The sequence below is a fragment of the Dreissena polymorpha genome, unplaced genomic scaffold, assembly GCF_020536995.1.
Source record: "Dreissena polymorpha isolate Duluth1 unplaced genomic scaffold, UMN_Dpol_1.0 chrUn080, whole genome shotgun sequence".
NCBI lineage: Eukaryota > Metazoa > Mollusca > Bivalvia > Myida > Dreissenidae > Dreissena > Dreissena polymorpha.
This window is the reverse complement of record NW_026273394.1, coordinates 55971-77567: the sequence shown is the minus strand read 5'-3', so window position 1 is coordinate 77567 and position 21597 is coordinate 55971. Positions and strand designations below refer to the sequence as shown.

The 21597-nt window shown below is 35.2% G+C and overlaps 1 protein-coding gene across 1 annotated transcript; it reads right to left on the bottom strand.

The window, feature by feature from the left end:
- Positions 1-1486: 1486 nt before the first annotated feature.
- On the bottom strand, positions 1487-20680 carry LOC127864009 (chitobiase-like). Its single transcript, XM_052403679.1, has 18 exons — positions 20438-20680; positions 18425-18538; positions 16360-16404; positions 13707-14281; positions 13284-13416; positions 11946-12349; positions 9781-10147; positions 9301-9432; positions 8697-8908; positions 8141-8375; positions 7481-7715; positions 6860-7012; positions 6379-6425; positions 5870-5962; positions 3088-3588; positions 2293-2421; positions 1836-1967; positions 1487-1580 (listed from the first exon to the last, which is right to left on the bottom strand). The coding sequence occupies exons 1-18, from the start codon at positions 20538-20540 to the stop codon at positions 1552-1554; spliced, it is 3639 nt and encodes a 1212-aa protein (XP_052259639.1). The 5' UTR covers positions 20541-20680; the 3' UTR covers positions 1487-1551.
- Between the last annotated feature and the right edge of the window lie 917 nt (positions 20681-21597).

The window sequence follows — 21597 nt, the reverse complement described above, 5'->3', positions numbered from 1 at the left end:
AATTAAATTGCATGTTGACGCAAATGAGTAAAAAACGTCGCCTTTCACCATTATGTTCACACATGTTATTCATTGTAATGCAAGTTTGTCCTCTAACAATCTTTTGCGTGCTCAATTTATTTTTAGCTCACCTTATGTGAACAAGAGACGTTTGTGATAGCAAGGTACCAGTGATCGAACTACATACAATGTCGCTAAAAGAATAACATGGGTTTTAAGATAACGACTGTACCAATTAAAACAGTTAACACAGATGGGTCTCATCAGAACAGTAAAGTCGCAACAAACAGGCGTAGGCATTCAGTCAAGAAACAAAATGTCACAATACCACTTTAATTCAGTAGCGCCCATTCGACAATTACTTTATTTCTGTCTCTACTGTTTCTATCTCAACGACTATTGAAGCTCTAACAACAATAACTGCTGCATATTCTACTTTCTAAACTAGAGTAAATACTACTTCTACTTCTACTACTACTACTTCTTCTGGTTTTAATAGAAGTTCTACTACAACTGCATCTACTACTACAACTTCTACTATTACTACTACTTCTACTACTACTACTACTACTACTACTACTACTACTACTACTACTACTACTACTACTACTACTACTACTACCACTACTACTACTACTACTACTACTACTACTACTACTACTACTACTACTACTACTACTACTACTACAACTTCTACTACTACAACTACTACTACTACTACTACTTCTACTACTACGACTACTACTACTATTACTTCTACTACTACTTCTACTACTACTACTACTGCTACTTCTACTACTACTTCTACTACTACTACTACTACTACTACTACTACTACTACTACTACTACTACTACTACTACTACTACTACTACTACTACTACTACTACTGCTGCTGCTGCTGCTGCTACTACTTCTACTACTACTACTACTACTACTACTACTACTACTACTACTTCTACTACTACTACTTCTACTACTACTACTACTACTACTACTACTACTACTACTACTACTGCTGGTCCTACTACAACTACTACTACTGTGACAACAAATTTAGTCCCATCGACAAAATGTTGAGTTCGAATGGCACACATTACCGAAAAGATAGAAAATTACTTTGGCAACAATTATAAATTCATAAAAATTGCATATGCAGTTTTGTGAAATAATATTACATTCCATCGGAATCAACAAAATCATAAACCTCATTTGAATTCGATAACTTGTCTTATTGCTGATAAAGTTTGCAAATCCAGTTTGATCAATCATTTAATTGCTAATATCTGATAACTGTCAGGTTTGAACTATCCTCATTTTATTTAAAGATGATGGAATCTCAAAATCTTGATACTTTGATATCGGAAGAATGGTTTGATAACAAAGCAAGTTATGATTCGCCAACAGCAAAGATGTTAAACATTATAATGTAACATGATAAAAATGTTCATCACTGACTTTATAATAAAATGCATAAACAAAAAACATTTTGCCCAAAAGAATTCGTTTATTGTCGTTATTAAACTGATTACAATTGTGTGCATCGATCCCACTAGAAAACCGACGTGGTAGGCACGGTCCCTGAAAGGAGTTACGCGCGATATTAAAACGTGTATATTGTGTATTGTTAAATCTGGATAACGCAACCAAGTATGGCGAATAATTGAAAAATACATGTTTTAATTATCATAACAAAAACATCGCTAAATGGTAAGAGTGAAAGATATGTCAATTTCAATTATATACTGGAACTATTTTCTAACAGAGTTGCGAACGAAACGAAGCCAGTGTGCAGCATATTACAATTGATATTCATGTGATGAATACATGACCTACCGTTGCATGGATACACGTGACAATACACCATGCAGTTCTCGTAGACCCACTGTGTATATGCTTTATCTGTACACAGGGTTCCATCATCAAACGATGGACATGCGGGGTTGACATCTTTGCAGACAAATGAAGCTGTAAAGAGGTTATTACATCCGAATTTAACATTTTTTGAACTGGTGTAAGCATGAGCATGCACGGTCATATCAAGTACATTTTTACAAAAAAATATCGATTCTTTAACATATATATGTATAGACAGTGAGAGAGGTGCGATTGGGTCATCCACAGACGTAACAATAACACATAATATGGCAATAGCAGTGTTTTGTTTTATTATATTGAAAACAAAATATTAAAGAATATGTGTTGTTTTTATTCAGGATTTTTTGGCTTGGATACGGTTTGTTTTTCTATAAAGTAAAAACTATTATTAAAATAACACTCTTACTGCCCTTACTTGGTTTACAGAAGGCACAATACAAGGGGCAGTTCTTCTTTGCAAACGGCAGATAAGTGTTGTTAGACGGATCGTCTAAACAGATATCTCGACCAAATAGGGCACATTCTTTTAAATCCTCGCAAGGTGCTGAATAGTAAAAAAGAAGACAACTCTTAAAAATGTGAATTCCACGGCAATCTATATGCTCAATAGAAACACCTAAATATCTGGGCACTTGCCAACTCAATTCTTGTAAATCAACATATTTTTGCAGGCATTGTTTAAATTTTATTGCTATTTAACAGCCATGCTGGCCTTTGTGCGACCCTCAAAGGACAATTCGAAACATTAAATATTGTGTATCTTTCAAAGATGTTATCTGATACATTTTAAGTCTTCAAATGCTGTTCTTTTGCATTATATGGCACTATATAGGGGTGAGATAAACCCTGCATATATGTTGAATAATGCAGTGATCCGGAGCACAACAAACTTATCATCTATTCATTAATTGAAATTAAGCGTTGAAAACATGTTATGCAAATCAGTGAATAGCCGTTACGCAGATAACAATCAAACTCTTCTCCTTAAAAATAGCACTGGGTAATCGAAGCGATTCAATACAAAAAAATCAATTATTTAATTTAACATTTAATTCTTAGCTAATGTTTTATGTGAATTTGTTACATTTAAAGCAGATTTACTAGTTTATTTCACAATGCAGCAGATACCATAATGCTTTGAACGTTTCTGTCTGTCGTTTAAGGGTGAGCCATAGTATTTATATACTGGAACCTATACAACATTTCGTACCTTCGGTATTGTTGATGGTGAAATTCGTTGTGACGATGAGCGTGGTGGTGGTGGTGATGGGATTGGCTGTGGTGGTGGTTGTTGCTGTGGTGGTGGTCGTCGTTTCCGTAGTGGTTGAACGCGTCGAGTGTGTTGTGTGATTTGCATTATCGTGGGGTTTGGTTGTCTTGCTTCCGGCAGTCATTGTCGGGGTAGAAACCCTTAACGTGGATGTCGATGCAGTTGTAGTGGTTGTTGCGGTAGAGGATGTGGTTGATAATGTTGGAGAATTTGTCGTTGCATTTGAAGATGCAGTTGATGGTGAAGTAGAAGAATCCGTCCTCATTGAAAATGTCGTTGATGATGTAGTAGAAGACGTAGTCACAATCGAACGTGTCGTTGATGGTGTATCATAAGATGTCGTTTTGGAATTATCAGAGGTTGTAGATACGGAAATATTAGTTGTCGAAGATGTTGTCGTAGAATTGACAAACGAATTCTGGGACGGAGTAACATTTGACCCTGTAAACCAAACAGAACACGAATCAAGCGCGTGAAAATATTGTACACCGAATTACATTCTGAAAGTAAAATGTATTGCAGGCGGAAGGAAATCATGACATACATGTAAAATATCATACTTATGTGTAATATGCACTGCATTGTATTGCTAAATGTAGAGATCATCTGCATGGGCAGCTAAGAAAAAATAAATGTAAAGCCTTTATATAAGTCAATGCAAAACAAAGAAACGTATTGTACTTTATTCAAAGTTTTTAAAATATATGACATTACTCTTATTTAAGATAACTTATGAGCATTTCCTGAATTCCTTTAGAACTGATGGCCCTTGCGATTTGATGCAAATACATAAAGCCAATATAAAACAAACGAGTAATAATGAATGGCATCATTAACAACTTTGAATGTGTCACAAACACTGATGCCTTCACGACACATGTTTGGACACTGACAAATACACTATATGTTCTACAATAGACAAAACGACAAAAGGCAATAATTCTTCCAAAATTGTCTTCCTTTATGATCATCTACACATCAATTTCATTAAGCAGTTTAACTTTGAGTGATACACCAAACCGTTAAGCAGAAGTTGAAAACACAATGTTGGTGACTTTATATTGTAAGAGGAACAGACACACTAATGGCCATGATTTAGTCATAACTGACCGCAATGTTTTCTATTAAGTAACAATTATTTAAACATAAATGTCATTTCATGGTGCAGGAAGTATGGCAAGCGATTAAAGAAAAAAGTGAGAATAAATGATGTGTGAGCTTATTATATTCTATAGGGATAAAACAGACAAAAGGCCGGTATGCTGTTAAAAGACGCTACAGATAAATTCCTATACTTTAAGATAAAGTTTATGTGTTTGAGTGAGATTAATCCAGCCCTTCAAGAGAAGTTGAAATCACAAGCTTCACATTGAAAAACAGATTTACTTTTGCCTGGTCGCGGAACAAAATGTGTTTTGCGATTCTCAATTGATTAAGGTCATTCAGCCCTAAAAGTTTTGCTATATCATGATTTCTTCGAGAAGTTCGTACATTCTATTGCATATAGTGCAGACACATGTCCTGCACCAAATATTTTTAGTTCACTTTCACTATCTGCATAGTGTCAAGCATGTACATGTGTACAATTATCAGGACGGTTACGGGATCGTTGATTGGTAAAAAATGTATTGCACATAACATGCTGTGGGATACATCTACTGGATCATCTATAGGGGCAGACAACAAGAGATGTTCGTATAGCAGGTATGTCTTCACTACGTTTGAATCAAACATTGTTATCCTTTAGTGACGGGCGGTTTAGACATTCAGAAAACATCTTTAGAAAAAGATCCTTTTGATAATTACCAGGACCAGAAATACACAGTTATTTATGCAAATATTTTGATTTTCAAACTTGGCAGAGGTATTGGAAAAAATCTCTGTTAAGCTTGATGTTAACCAGCTAAAAAAAATATACACGTATATCTAAGAACTTCCGCAACAATTCGTTCGACTTAGTAACCCAAAAAAGACCATAACATCATAGTCAGGGATAGATTGTTAGCATAAGTGTAGTATATGTATAAACCGTTCCTCAGACTGAAGGTTCTTTAGTTATCAAATATGACTTCCAAATTGCTCCATATTATTAAGTAATAATAATGAAGCATATAAATGTTCTTTGGTTAAATATTAAATGAGATTCGGAACTTACAAGCCTGTTAATATTTATTAAACTATATTGACAGGCACCCACAAATTAAATACTTAACAATCGTGCCGTGCCTTTTTGAAAGGTTCACAAACAAGCTTCCGGCTTGTTTACATAACCATATTTTGTTACTTATGGGTATACAATAAATTTTTAGCACTTGACACTGCTTTGTTATATTTTACTATGTTAGAAGACTTGTATAAAGTGCGTTAACTTAAGTTGAACGTATATGCCTAAGCCCTAATGCATATTGTCAAATAAACCAACATAACAACGCTACTATGTAGGCACTATTAACCTTTGCGTTTCCATTGTATATGCAAATTCGTCTTACGTACTGGAAATTATTACAATTATATTTTCACTAAAAAAAAACAGTCATAAAAAATTAATTTTTTTTATGACGAACGCGTGTACCTGCAGCATACTAGAAGTTAACCGATTTGTTACGTATTTTTAGCGAACATCACCTAAGAAAATGTTGTCCATATGCAATACTTGGTGTGACTGTACGAAATATGATGACTTCATTTCCAAAACGGACAGAGAATCAGTGTATATATTTACCCGTCACCGTGACAGTTATTGGCGGCTTTCCGTCCCACGTTGGCGTAATTGGGTGGGGATGAAATATGGAGAGAAATTCAGTTCCAGAGCTCTCTATGAAATAATACAATGTCAATTAATTGGAACACTTTGATATAATATATAAATAAAAATCATGTGCATGAAATACAAATTATATATCAAGTACAACATTATGAAATAAAACACGAATTTCATTGCTTCAAATCATTACAGCATGGTAATACAATGTTTTCCAAGATGCACACTATTTATATAAATAAGGGCTTTTAAAACTCGAAAATATTGTTTAAAGCGTTATGAAATACCGTTGGTTCCCTCAAAAATATGTACGCTTACTACATGTCACAGATGAACTTTGTTAGACGTTTAGTTGCTCCACTCTTTTGGAACGTTTAAACGCAATAATTAGTTATAGGAAATTAAAGTTATACACGTACTTGTATGCATTATAACAAAAGAAAATAAAGTTTAAAATCTGAAAACAAAACCTCGTGATAGTTTCACTGAACGGCTGAAACGGGTACCAGCTGCATTTCTGGAATTCATTTATGAAAGTTTACATTTCACATTAATCATACAGCGTAAAATACTTAAGCTCATGCTACGAGACCAAATGATAAGTTGAGATAAACCTTGCCAGTTGTTTATATAGTGACCGGTCTACTTGAAGATTATTTAACCCTATGTCAAACGGATATTCAACACATATAAACATATATGTATACAATGTTTTAACGTGGCGTTTTATAGTGGTGGTTTTATTAACACTTTTTGAAAAGGGCCATTTTTCATTTATTAAAAAGAGTATTAAATAAAGAAAAAAATGACCCATTCATAAAATAGTACAAAGTCATTCCATTTTAAAGTATGCTGGGTAAACTAAAATAATATTAAGAGCGCCTTGCAATAAACAACACCATATATGTATTTACTTAATTATTATATACGTTAAAACCTGTCATAACGTACGTCGTTCTAAGTAAAATCGACCCGGCGTTGTTCCATGTAACGGCGGTTGCTTGATTAACGCCGATATGTTGCCAGGTGGTTCCGTTATTCGAGCTGTAATAGGCACCCAGCCCGGGGTATGTTGTGGTCACCGTGACTTTGTAGGACGCAACTCTGTGAAATTATATGGGCCTTGATAGTTATTCAACAATAAATAAATCTAAAACAAATTTGATGATTGGACTATTCACATAAACGTGTAAAATCTTACACTTTTAAAGGATATGTTGTTAATTTACTACGACATAATTTGCAGTTCACATTCTAGTATCTCATTTATACCGTTGTAGGTTTGCAGTCAGTCTTGTTTTCCAATGAACGTTGCAAATGTTTCAGGTATTATGGTCTTCTAACAAAATCAATTGATTCTCTTACAATGAATGCCAGTCGTCGAGACGCCACCATTCCTTGCGAAACTACTTAATATTAAATGTGATCAAGTACATCTTTCTCATCTTAAACAACGCGTTTCCCTTTAAAACAAATCACGGGCACCCGTTTCACAGCTTATATGTAAACAAAATATCAATAATTCAATGTGTCGGGAAAGCGTAACATCATGACATGTATGAGCTATATAACCTTGCTCCCGGCGGAGGAATGCGATATTGAACATTATTTTCTTCCAGTCGCTGAAACTCCTTTTCTCCAACCGCTTTTGCGAAAGAAAGCCAATCACTACGCGACGATTCGCCCGTCTGCTCGAATGGTGCCTTGTGCCACTCGCGTTCCGCGAGCGCCAGAAGGCGGGGGAAGATCATATAGTCCAAGTTTTCGCTCGTGCGTATCGTCTCGCTCCACATTGCGCCCTGCATACCTGGAAAGTTCCAGAGTTCGCCTGAACATTAGGTAATGGTTTTGTTATTTGGAACGCTCATTAAAATAGACGTTTGAATTTGAACAATAAAGACTCACGAAATTTTTCTTCGTTTTACAAATGTTATCGCTATTGTTCTCTTATTCATTGCTGAGACCTATATATAAATATGTGTAAGCGATCTGTTAAAATCGAAGACATTCATACTTGATTTTCAAGTGTTGTCCCTGTGGAAATTATGGCAAAACAACAATAACAACGACAACAACTTTCAATTTTATCACAATTGTCTTCTATGAATATTACTTAGGGGTTACACATGTAACTTTTTGCGATGGCAAATATATTAATAAAGGGCACGGGGGAATACCGAGGGCTCGGACGGGACACAGGTGGAGGGGCAAAGACTTGGTTTGGATATCTACCGATAACATTTTCCGTTTTTTCCAAAGGCGTGCACAGCAAAGGCGTGCAAAAGACGTCCTTGTTTAGTGGGTTGCCATCGCGGTCCTCTCTGATGTTGTCGTAGAGAGCGTCTGGCCGGAAGTCAAACACCTTGCGTGTGTCAGTGAAGCGCGTGGCCCAGTATAGTCCCCGCTCTTCCGCATCCGGCTCCTGGGAGTGGTCGAAATAGATGTTCGTCGCCTGGGTAATGATGACCTGTCAGAGGAATAAACATGTTCATGCCACACTGATAGCAAATTGACACGAGCTTTAGCTTAAAAAGCATATTATTAGATTAAAGATGTGTGACCATTTCGTAAATGATACGACTAACGCATTTGACTGCGGTCAAGTTTCAAAAGCAACTAGTTTTACAAAAATATAATCCAATTAAGAAATGTTAAGGTATTGGGTATATCGCAAACCATTGCCATTTACTTTAAATACTTTATAATATTCATATTTAAATACAAAAGAGCTACAGTATTGAACATAGAAAACGCGCTTGTAAGTCTTTATATAAGTTAACTAAGTCACCTTATATCCGGCGTTCGCGAACTTGTATGCATTTCTGCCGCCAGCCCACTTCCAAATGTTGTTCCATGGGTTGACATAAAGGTCCGTCTTCGAGAGGTCTACGGCCGGAAGTGGCGTAAAACCATCCGAGAAGTCGTCCTCCCAGCCACCTAGCGACAAGTCTCGCTCGGCCGCAAGCTTCGCTACACGCTCGACGAAGTAATTGTTTAAACCTTCAGTAATAAGATTTTTTTATTTACGGCCATGAAAGATGACGACGCTTTTTACAAAATTGAAACGCATAAAACTACTTTCCTTATTAAGACATAGAAAACCTCACTGAGGGACCTATAGCAGAGTAGTAACCAGCCAGGCAGCCCCAATTAGTATATATATACCATATACTATTTGGGGCTGCCTGGCTGGTTACTATTCTGCCATAGGGCCCTCAGTGAGGTTTTCTATTTCTTAAATGGTATACAAATGTATATGCTTGTGTAAATAGCGACTATTTATTGAATTTGGTGTGATATCGTATTATCATTACATGAGTGGTCATAAACGTAATATGTTTGCGATTGGCGCATATTGCATTTTATATGTTAAAATCACCTTATCAACCCACCATGATAGTTGTTATAACGCGGATTGGCCCGCAGGAACTCCACGCATCTGGGCGACTTCTCCCACGCCCCAATGGCTACCTCGTCCCCACCAAAATGGTAGATCTCCAGTGGCCGAATGCCCGCGTGAAGGGCTGCGGAAAGGGGGAGACAAAAATGGAGTGACACTTATGGTAACTTACGAATACGAGGAAAAATGCTTCTTACGAAAGTAACGTATGTTCAAAGGGAGATTTTCATATTAGAATTGATAAATATCGTGTAAATTATAATGAGGGTCGAACGAATTAAAACGGCCTGGTTCTGTCAAAAGATAGCTTTCATTGCAATGGAATGGTATATTAGCTCATTACGGCCCTGGTAGTCAATGTGGGGTTAAATGTGCTTTAATATGGGCTGCTTTGATCTGTCTTATCTACCTCCGTTGAAAAGAAAAACTAGTTTCGTTGAACGACGGGTTTCAATGAAAATACAATGTATACCTTTGACTGCGTCCATAACCTTGCCTATGAAGGCGTAGGTCGAATTGATACACGGATTAATGGCATTGTCCTTCCAATTTTGAGCGGACATGTACGTAGATTTGTCATCTGGATCAACGAGGCGATACGCGGAGGAATTCGTTTTTCTGAACCGACGTTCCATCGACGCGACCGCGGCGTGACAGTGACCTGGCATGTCAAACTCTGGAACTACTTTTATGTGATTTTTCTTCGCGTAGGAAAGTATTTCAATATATTGCGATTTGGTAAAAAACCCACTTCCTGAAGAGTTGGCGAATGGACCGGATCCGAATTGCGGAATAATACAGTTATTTTCCAGCAGGTCATGACATCTTTTGCCGCCAACCTAGCAATAATGAATAATATTATAATGATGTTTTTTTGTATGACTCATTAGTATTTGCAGTAAAGATAGCGCGTTTAAGATTCTTTATGTATTTCAGTTAAATCTGTATAGTTTATTGGCAAATTTTCAAAATAGACTTTTCGGACAGAAATACAGGCACCTCTTTGCAAAATGTCAGAAGAATCAATTATCCATTATTATGGGATTGTATCGCAGTACTAATACTTATTAAACATATGCCTGAAAGCTGAAAACATGCATATACACATATGGACTGTGCTCTGTGAAAAATGGGTTTAATGCATGTGCGAAAAGTGTCGTCACAGTTTAGCCTGTGCAGTCTGCACAGGCTATTCATGACGACACTTTCCGCCTAAAATTGATTTTTGCTTAGATGAGACTTTTAGTAAACGATAAATACCATAAAAGCGGAAAGTGTCGTCCATGATTAGCCTTTGCGAACTGCACTGGCTAATCTCGGACGACACTTTACACACATGCATTAAAGTCCCTTTTCACAGAGCACGGTCCATATAGGAATAAACTGCAAAAAGTTACTTCTTGGTCATACAAATTAACCTGTAAAAGACAACTGCTTTATTCTTTTCATGGCAGTTAAAAAGTACATTTTTAATACAAAAGGAAAGAAGTTATCTTATGGAAATTTTCTGTGAGTTAAGGCTAGTCTAAGTTTTCTTTTAAATATTTATTCAAAGAAAACAAGTGAATCACATAAACGATTGTATACGACTAAAATGTAATTCATTAATTCTTTAATAAAAATAACTGTTGCAGTAGTTCTTCACATTGAAATTCTCATTATAAATGTAATTCATAATTGCAATAATCAAAAATATCTGCTGTTTACTTAGCATCTATCATTATTATTTGAAACCTGCAACATGTGCTTTACATTAATAAGTTTGTTGTAGTTTGCATATTTGATTCAAAACTAAACTGAAATTGTTGTAAAAATGAACTCTTTTGTGCTCAATCAAATGGTGTTTATCATGCCAATTATTATTGCAACAAACAAATGTTACGTAATTGGCATGAATGTTGTTTAGAAACTGTAATCATAATTAAAGTGTAGATGTAAACCTGAAACCGATTTTGTTAAGAATCACTTAATATGGTGTTTTTCATTAATTAAATAAGTATTGATTTTAATTAAACTGTGTAAAATTTTGGGAAGAAGTCAAAACACAGTACATAATTATGGTTAATTAAGCCTTTGTATGTACATGTGTTATAAAAAGATTGTAAATACATATATAACGATATGCATGGAGAAAAATTTAAAAAAAACATCAACAACAGAACACTGAAATCGGTCAAATAATAATTACGTTCAATTAAGTAAATCGAGTTAATGACCTGAATTTGCAGCAAGCGTTCAGTGAACTATGAATATAAATTGCATTACTTGTATTGCACACTAGTGTATTAAAATTCGCTACAGAAACTTAAAGTAAAATTGTAAGAACACGTACAAGCGCTGTCAATGCTTTTTGAAAAGGTCGTGTGAACATTCAATGCGTTGCTAATAAAACAAGGCTCTTTTATGTAACCGTTACCCTTAGTCTTAAGGTTTTTTAGCATTTCCTAGCAACTAGCAACACACTTCGATTCAATCAATCAGCGATATTTCTGATTTTCAAACTTACCTATGAAAGACGGGCCGGCTAAAACTTTTAATAATGCATTATTGTATTGTTTTTTTCAACTTAAGCCTGCTTGAAGTCAATTATTCCCAACATGAAATGTCAAACTTTGTATGCGGCTCCAAAAGACTTACTTCGGTGAGTTCCGGCAGTCCTTCGATCTCAAGTCTCCACCCCTCGTCGTCCGAGAGGTGAAGGTGCAGCACGTTCATCTTGTACAAAGCCATGACGTCCATGAGACGCTTGACGTCATCGAGCGAATGGAAATTCCGAGCGACGTCGAGAAGCATGCCTCTCCAGCCGTACCGCGGCGCGTCGTGCACCGTCATGGCTGGGATACCTGCACCGCGCGCTCCGTCAATGACGCTTCGGAGAGACTGTGCGGCGTAGAACATGCCCGCCGTATCACTCGCTTCTAAACGTATGACGTTTGCATCGACGTTTAATATATACCCTTCAGGTTCCATGTTGGTTTTATAACTCATTATTATGACGTAAGCATTCGGTTTTGAGATGGAGTGCTGAATTTGCAGCTTCTCTGTTGAATATGAACGTATGCATACTACATTGTGATATTTAATATTGTGATATAGATGATGATTCTGATGATCAAACTAATATAACAATAACACGCATATTAAATACATGTATATCATATCATTAACAAACGAACTAAATGAACCAGAGTCATCGAAGAAAGAGGCGACATGACACTCTTAAACTTAAGCTTGGGATCTTAGAGGTAAGCTCACTTTAGCTGTAGAAGAAATGCAAAAGTAACTACCGGGGCACATGAGCTTGTTCTCCTAGCATCTCACTATTAAAAGGCCTGTTAGACCGTGTGCTTATCTTCCACATAAGACGATCAAGTGACAAGGGTTTTGTTTCAAGAATAAATTACAATATGAAAGTTTTCAACATAAATTTTGAGCTATTAAAAGGCCAATGAAATATTGCGCTTATCTTCCACATAAGAATATAAAGTTTGAAATACCTACCAGTCTGATAGTATATATATATAAACATATTTTGAAGACTCGAATGGACTAAAGGCTAACCAAATAAACGCTTTTGATTATTTGATGTGGACATGACTTTTCCTATTATTTGAAGCATCTTTCTGTGACTGTACCCACTAAAATAGCTTCAGCATTGGACTCCTTACACTGTAAAGAACAGCTATAGCTCTGAATCAATCGGAGAGAAACGATTATTTTGAGGTTTCAATACATTTTGTGTCATCACATTTCTGCTCGTTAGCCTCTTTGACTTACATCTGATTGTCAAATCGCAACAAGCACTTAAGAACACAGAGCAGCAAGAGTAATGATGAGTTAATTTAAATAATGTTCATCAAACGAAAGCACGTTTAACTGATACCTCGTGAACGCTAAACGCTGACCATAAAATGGTATTTCATTTTTAGTATCTGCATATTATAAATAACGGTATTAAAAAAGCTGTGAGTATACCTTTTATGTACATAGCTGTGTCATTGAAGATGCTGTCTTCTGCAAACACCTTCCAGCTGGAATTGAATGACGTCATTGACTTTTGGCGGTCCATTTGGAGTGACTTCGGTGTTGGAATTATGAACTTTGCTTCCTATATAAATTATAGAGTTTAATATTGCATAATCATCAAAAAATCATCTCGTAGCTTATGTTAACAACGAATCATGAGCCGTATCCTACAAATTTAAGTAAAATGTGTGAGCTTGTTTTATCTTCTTTGTTGATTAAATAATAAAGTTTGTATTTTTTTCTTCTTTCCTGAACATGCGGTCGTAGCGTCTATTCACCAGAGCTGGTAAATAATGTTATTGCACGAAACATGAACATCGGTAAAATAACATCTGGGTAAGTTGAAATGTTAATACATGATATAATACATACAACATTGGTGTAGTCGTACGCCAGTCGTTCTGCCCGCTCCTGTGGGGTGAAAGGATTGTAGCGATCATCTCGCCAGCGCTTCCACTGTCTGACATCATCGAAATCCGAGACATAATCAAGGTTTAATGACAACGTTGATTGCACCACACGTGGCTGAACGCTTGCGTCATCCGAAGTGACATACCAAAGAGGCATAAAATCCGTCCGCTGCACGGACCAAAGATAGACGATGATATTGTAATCCCTGGCGAACCCTGCGGGCAAAGGCTTGAACCCACTCATGGGCTCAATGTAGTATAGGTCGCCTTGCACCATGCCCACACGAATGTGTTCAAATTCAAGCTCCTTTGTCATATTTGCGGGAAATACATCCGGGTACACGCGGAGCATGCTGTAAAAATAAAGCCTCCATCCGGATGCGGGTATCGGCACATTGCCGTCATTTCTAAGAGTGGTCTTGACAACGTGACTCGTTTTGTCCATTATAAGGTTGTCAATGACTTTGACTTCTATCTTAAGGGTTTCAGCCAGTGTATCTAGTTGGCTCTGAGTGAGTCCATATGCACTGAAGTGGTCTGAAAATAACAACACAATTATACTTGTGATTGACAAATAAATCATTTTCATAATTCTATAATTAAGTTATTGTGAAAAATACTGACCACAACTGACAATTGCGGGCAATACTAACATAAACTGACCATTTTGGTGGAACCTCGTCGGGTTATCTAGATCTAACCTAAGAGTTTTAGTCATTTAACTTCAAGTTTTCATTGTTTACATGACTTAGAAAGGTTTGCGACATTTATCGTTAATGTTTCGACATATAGCGGAAGTTGGCGTTAAAGTTGCGACATATATCATCAGTAGAATTTGCGACATTTATCGTTCCTTGCGACATTTATCGTCAACGTTGCGACAAATCTCGTAGCCTGCGACATTTATCGGCAATGCGACATTTAACGGCGCTACACTCACGGAATCATACTTATTTGACAATAGTTAATGCATGTATATGTTTGGTTTTTCGTTAAACGCGCTCTATGGTGCTCTGATTTTACCTGTTTTATGTTCATAAAATTTCACGTGTTAATACTTCTAAGCAAATAAAAAGAAAATAACGCTATAGCGATGCAATATCAAAAAACTTATTTACCGTATATTGCACAAACTGGAGGTTAGACCAAACAAAATAATACTATCGGTAGTCAGTCTGAACTGATTTTATTGTAATACAAATACTGGTACATTGACGTGCCTAAAATACAACTGATGCATTTAAAAATGCTCAAATATATGTTTTACCGGCTTATATCCTGCGTTTATGGATCAAACATGTAATGCTACAATTTTCTTTTTTCCACCTTGTTTCTGAGCCTTGCATGATAAACCAACTTATTTAGCACCAGCATAAAATAATAATTGAATATGATTGGATAATTAACACCGTTTTCTTACTTCAAACGTAGAAAATAACATAACAAAATATTAAAATATTTTCTCCTTAAATTTGGGGAATTCCGTGTAATTATAAAGACTTACTTATTTCTGTTATAAATGTTTTCGAGTTAGTTTTATCCTATAATATAGTACACTACATGTAGAGTATATTTCTGTTTGAAGCGAATAAAATGAATGCAACAAACATGAAAACAAAAAAAAATGTTTTTATTTGAAATACTTAATTAATGTTATCAGTCCGTCAAGGAAAATGATCAGCATGGTCGCAGACAGTAACTTACTAATCATTCATTTAAAAACATGAATATAATTTATTTAATGAAAATGTAAATATCATAATATATAACGACATATTGATTTCCTGTCAAATCCTCCTCAACATAATACATCACAATACTGCTAAAACACCGACATGTTTTGTATTGGTAATAAATGAACTTTTTGTTAATAAGGATGCTAATAAAATATATAAATAACACTATGTCGAATAATATTAAGTATAATACGTTTATTATTACATGTATTCAGAAGTTTATTTAACTGGTATTATTGAAAAACCTTTATATTTAAGACTTCCTTTAGCATTAGTTGCGTTAAAATTGAAACCACTACATTTGTTCATTTCATGATAATTGCTTAAAAAGTTACTTATGTCCTTTCAACATTCAACTAAGAAGGAATTCAAATCATGTTGAACATGGTCTCCAGCCTGCGAATACCAATTCTACCTTAAGAGGGTCCAAGATACTCCCTAACGAGACGACCGTTGAGCGACAGTTTCTGACTTCTTATGGAATCGTTAAGAGTTATCTCTAAACTCTCTAAACACTAAGTTTAATTGGATTTCAAAGCTTTAACAAATGGAAATAATTTAAATATTTTATCACAGATAAAGATTTCTTCCATATAAAACCTGGTTGTTACCACATATCAACCAAAGGTACAGAATGCAAAAATAGGTGCCCTAAACGTTTTGACATTCAACAACAAAGTTGTTAGTTTTAAAAATGCCCATACCATTTATTTTCACTTGTAATTAAGTGTTATTATTACAAACAGGTTAACACATTTATGTAATTATGCATTGTTATAAATGACATGTCAAAGACAAAGAACAAGGTTTGATTCAGATATGTTCATAACTGTTGCATTAGCGTTATAAATTCTTATTCTGCATAACGGTGAATATTACCTGGTGTAACTCTGAACGTCGTTGTTGTCTCTGTCGCGACGGTTCCTAAAACACATTGAAATGCAACATTCACACTTAGATACTGCCGCTTCCTCATTTCGCGAGAAGAAAGGATTGGCATACTATTGGGCCGTGCTCTGTGAAAAAGGGGTTTCAAGCATGTTCGTAAAGTGTCGTCCCATATTAGCCTGTTCAGTCCGCACAGGCTAATCAGGGACGACACTTTCCGACTAAACTGGGTTTTTGCTGAGAAGATATTTTGTACACAAAAAAATACCATACAAACGGAAAGTGTCATACCTGATTAGCCTGTGCGGACTGAACAGGCTTATCTGGGACGACACTTTACGCATATGCATAAAACCCCATTTTCACAGAGCACGGCCCAATCAAATTAAGTATGGCGTATGACAAGTTGCGACTAAGTTGATTACATCTGATTTAAATCTTGAAATATTTATAATATATTTACTACAACTATGCTCAGTCATGTTCAGGAGTTTAGGGACATAATCAAAACAAAAAAGAAAAAATGGTATTCTTGAATCTATTATACTCGATTGGAGAACGTGAAAAATTTGAATAGTGTATAGTCAATAGTAAGTATTGACTTTATTTCTATAATCCTCATTTTTCGAAAAACAATAGGGGCTAGCTTTTTTAATAATTATACATAAATTTAACTAAATTACGGAACATAAAATGTATTTAAATTTTTCACAATAAACAAAACGCGATAATTGTTTCAACAAATATATTTATTGTTTAACATCATACAAACATTTGTAAATCCATGGAATTATTTTTTATACATTAAAACATATGTAACGAAACATAGTTATTTACGCTGCTATGCAACGTTTGGTAAAGGATAGTCCTACGCGGATGTTGTATTTAAACACTCGTATGCGTAAAACTTATACGCTCACCTTGTTGCCGAATATTTTAAGTATGTTGCATAAAACAGTCTCTCGATAACGTAAATATGATAAACTTTAAAAGCATACTGCTAATATATTGGTATGCTTATGTTGTAAATAGTATCTTAAATAACAATATTGTAACAAAACTAATTGCTTATAGCAATACAATTGAATGTTATTTGATAGTCAGGTACAGTTTTTTTTATAATCAAGACTTATACATATTTAAAAGATTTATTTTACTTCCCTTATAATGGATATAAAATGATTTATTAATTCAGAAGAATTAACCAACAGTGGAAACGTCATTTTGGGTCAACTGAAGTGTGATTTTATTTGTATTTCATTAATACAAACAGACCAAATAACTATATACAAAAATAAGTTAAAAGCCCATAAACACATCAGATCAATGAATATTTCGTACACGTTTTCGAAACATAAGTTAACACATAAAACCTCAATGTCCCATATAGCAATAGACAAAATGTCAAAGCTAGATGTGGACTAGTAACATTGATTTAACGTGATACAAAATCGTGAAAATGCGCTTTTTTGTGTGGGACAACATTTAAAACATGTTCATGTACCATGCCATGTAAATGTTCGTGTGTCGTATTAATAGATATCGTTGCAGGAAATTAAAATGGAATATATTGTGCAACAAAACAATAGAAACGAGCATTTTGTATCTCGTTAAATCTATGTTACCATTCCACATATAGCGTTGAAATTTTGGCTTTCGCTGTAAGGAACACAACAATTTTATGGGTTAACATTTTTTTACGAAATATTTTGCGAAATATTTGTTGATTTTGAATAATAATGTTATTTCAATAGGTATGGATATGTTGTTGTGTTCGTGTTTATAAATACCAATTTCAAAACATCATGGTTATGTTGATGAAACATGTTGACATGGCACATGTAAATTGTGTTAACATGTATTGTTTGCTATATACTTTGTTGTAAAGACCTAACATTTACTAAAGCTGATGTGCATCCACAAAGCTGGTTTCCAAAGTACAGAGGAGTACTCTGCATATAATTTTTTAACGCTCCATGATGGATTTCAGAGTATTTATTTTCTTGTTATGAAAACATGCGACCATTCTCCAGTAGGACGTGGCTTTATATTTTACCGACGGTGGTGGTGTTGCATTTTGGGTCGCCAGAGTTGCTTCCATCCCAACAGTCAAACGAGTGATGGTGGTTGGCGTGGAACTGGCGCTTGGACCTGAATTCACGGAGTCCCACTAAATGAAAGTAAAAAGTTTTATGTCGTCGCGTTGCAAATATGGATGCGTTCACACTATTCGTTAATGATAACTTGTTCATTTTACAAAGATCATGTAATGTATCGTCTAAGAGTAAGCAAAAAATTAAAATGGTAAATTTTGCCATGTTATTGTATTTGCAATGATAGTCGTCAAGCATGAACTGAACATAGTGTTGTATTACTGGACAATCAACCGTTTTCGCGCAGCCTGGAATACAATTAGTCAGTCATTGTCATCTTGAATTATTGACCAGCTTCATGAATGGAGTTGACCAAGTAAAGTTTTATATTCAGTTTTAAAAACTCGATAAAAAAGCATAGCGTGACGGTTTCAATATGCTCAATTTTATAGCCAAACAACCTAACACGTGGAGAGAACATCTTACTTAGAAATAGAGACGGGGCAAGAAAAAAATGTTCAAGTGGGAAGCTCGGCGAATTTCAAAACAGTTTAACAGAAACAGACAACAAGGTATCATTAAAAATTTAAGTATGAGAGAACGCTTATGTTACTTATTGTTTCGACCTACATCTAGACCCGTCGTTGATTATATTACACAATTTGATTGCGGGGGTCAATTTATTACAATACCTGTTTGAATTTAATGCCCACAGAAAATCGTAGATATTGAAAGCCATTTCTGGTTAATATTGGCAAATATGCAGCAATATTCTAAAGAATTGATTTATTTAGTCAGGTTAGCACCCGACTTTCACTCAAAGATACTTTGCATTTCCTCCCGAATATGCAGCACTATTTCACCATCCCTATTTTACGACAACTAAGGACACCACGCACTGACGGTTACACATGCATAAGACAAATGAGGACACTGACGGTTACACATGCATAAGACAAATTAGGACACTGACGGTTACACATGCATAAGACAAATTAGGACACTGACGGTTACACATGCATAAGACAAATTAGGACACTGACGATTACACATGCATAAGACAAATTAGGACACTGACGGTTACACATGCATAAGACAAATTAGTACACTGACGGTTACACATGCATGAGACAAATTTGGACACTGACGGTTACACATGCATAAGACAAATTAGGACACTGACGGTTACACATGCAGAAGACAAATTAGGACACTGACGGTTACACATGCATAAGACAAATTAGGACATTGATGGTTACACATGCAAAGGTATGCTCTTCACTTATTTTGAGAGAGATATTGTATCAATGTCTTGATATTGACGTTAAAATAGTAAATGTTACACTAGTTGATAAAGGAGGATGAAAATGTCGGCATAATATCATAAATAGCAATCCCGACTTCAGACGTTAAGGATAATAGTGGTGTATTCAATATATAGAATATACATTCAGTCCATGAGTATACATGATCAAAACATAGTAACATAGGAACATATATAATGGCATGACATGCGATCTGTATTGAATTTCATAAGTTGTTAAATAAAGTATCAATACATGAACAGGTCTAGGGGAAATTATTTGTTTTTGATTATATCTATCTAACAACCAATGCTATAACGATAACAGCAATAACAACAAAGGCGAATCTACAGGAGAGCGATTATAGTGACAGCCACGTAGCCCCAAAAAGTAGGAATCTGAGAATTCGGCTTCGGTGCTCATACAATTCGTGGCTGCATGACTGTTCACTATTTTGTCATAAGGCACTCCGTGAAGTTTTCTTTTTGTTTTACAGTATTTATTATGAACATTGAAACGTTCATTTATGTTTAACATTAAACATGTTTTTATTTGATGCGTATTCAGCATTTTGTAATCAATATACATTCACATTCATAAACTTACAGAGATAAAAGTTATAATGCACATTGAATAAAATCCCGACATCTGTAATGCTAACGTTTTACTCACTTGAATCAAACGCCCCTGACGCCGAGGTCTCAACTCTTAACTGTGAATCTCCATTGATTGTGTCAAGTGCTAACAGCCCACTCAAACAAATAAGAATAAACATGTTGGTGTCTGTTTGTCAATCCACTAGAAACTTTACGAGCGAGCGGATTTATTTCATACACCAGCCTTGTCCTCAACTCGCGACGTCTACTGAGCCGTGAGGCCTTTCAAAATTGATAAACTCGAACACTGGCGCCACTGAAAAGGTTTTGCTTTTGGGAATAAACAGATGTCATCTTTTGATAAGACATTTTGTGACTTTGGGCATTTTGCGTAATTGATAACCTTTTTCCGGTTTTAGTTTGAACGTTAGAATATAATTTTCACCTAATCAAAGAACGCGCTTAAAATAATGTTTGTTTCATATAATATTTTGGATCTACAAAACCGAGAATAAATCGAACTCCTTAGTCTCGTACACGCAGCTGTAAACAAGGGGTTTACTCCTGATAGGATACATGTTGTTTCTGTTTATTGTTCATTTTGTTTATCAATTTATTCTTGACTTTTTATTACGATATTATATCATTTGATTTGAACACAGTATCTTGGGAGATAGATTTACATTTACATTTTTTGGAGTCTGTATAAGTATTGAAATCTATTTTGACAAAGGCTTTATGTTACGTAAGGCAGCCTTGCTAAAATGATTTTTTTGTACAGGATTTAAAGAAGCACTATAATCATCGACCATTGTCCATGGTATGCATTATAGTTAATCAATATACCTAAACATTCAACACAACGAACCATGTAATTTGCTGATGCACATTTTTGCTTTGCGTTTTAATAACACAAATCCATGTATAAAATAACACACGCCGCACAATATCACATAAACTTGCAAAGTCATGTTATTATACCACTGCGTTTGTGCGACTCACATGCTTGCTTATAGTGACCAGCAAACGTTACAACACAAACATAATGTATACAAGTTTTAACGGTTTTATTGTATTCTGTAAACGTATATATTTGACAACATGCACTAATTAATAATTTAATTACCATAGTAAAGATCACTTTAAAATTCATAAGTAACAGTTATCGTTCATTTAGTTTAACGTATATGTTTCGATGTTAAGGAAATGAATGAATGAAGGCAGGATGGAATAAAT

Coding starts and splice junctions, on each gene's coding strand:
- LOC127864009 (XM_052403679.1), bottom strand. CDS start 20,540: ATGTTTATTCTTATTTGTTTGAGTGGGCTGTTAGCACTTGACACAATC. Junction 16,405..18,424: donor ATGCAACACCACCACCGTCG/GTAAAATATAAA, acceptor AATGTGTTTTAG/GAACCGTCGCGACAGAGACA. Junction 5,963..6,378: donor TTCAGTGAAACTATCACGAG/GTTTTGTTTTCA, acceptor ATTATTTCATAG/AGAGCTCTGGAACTGAATTT.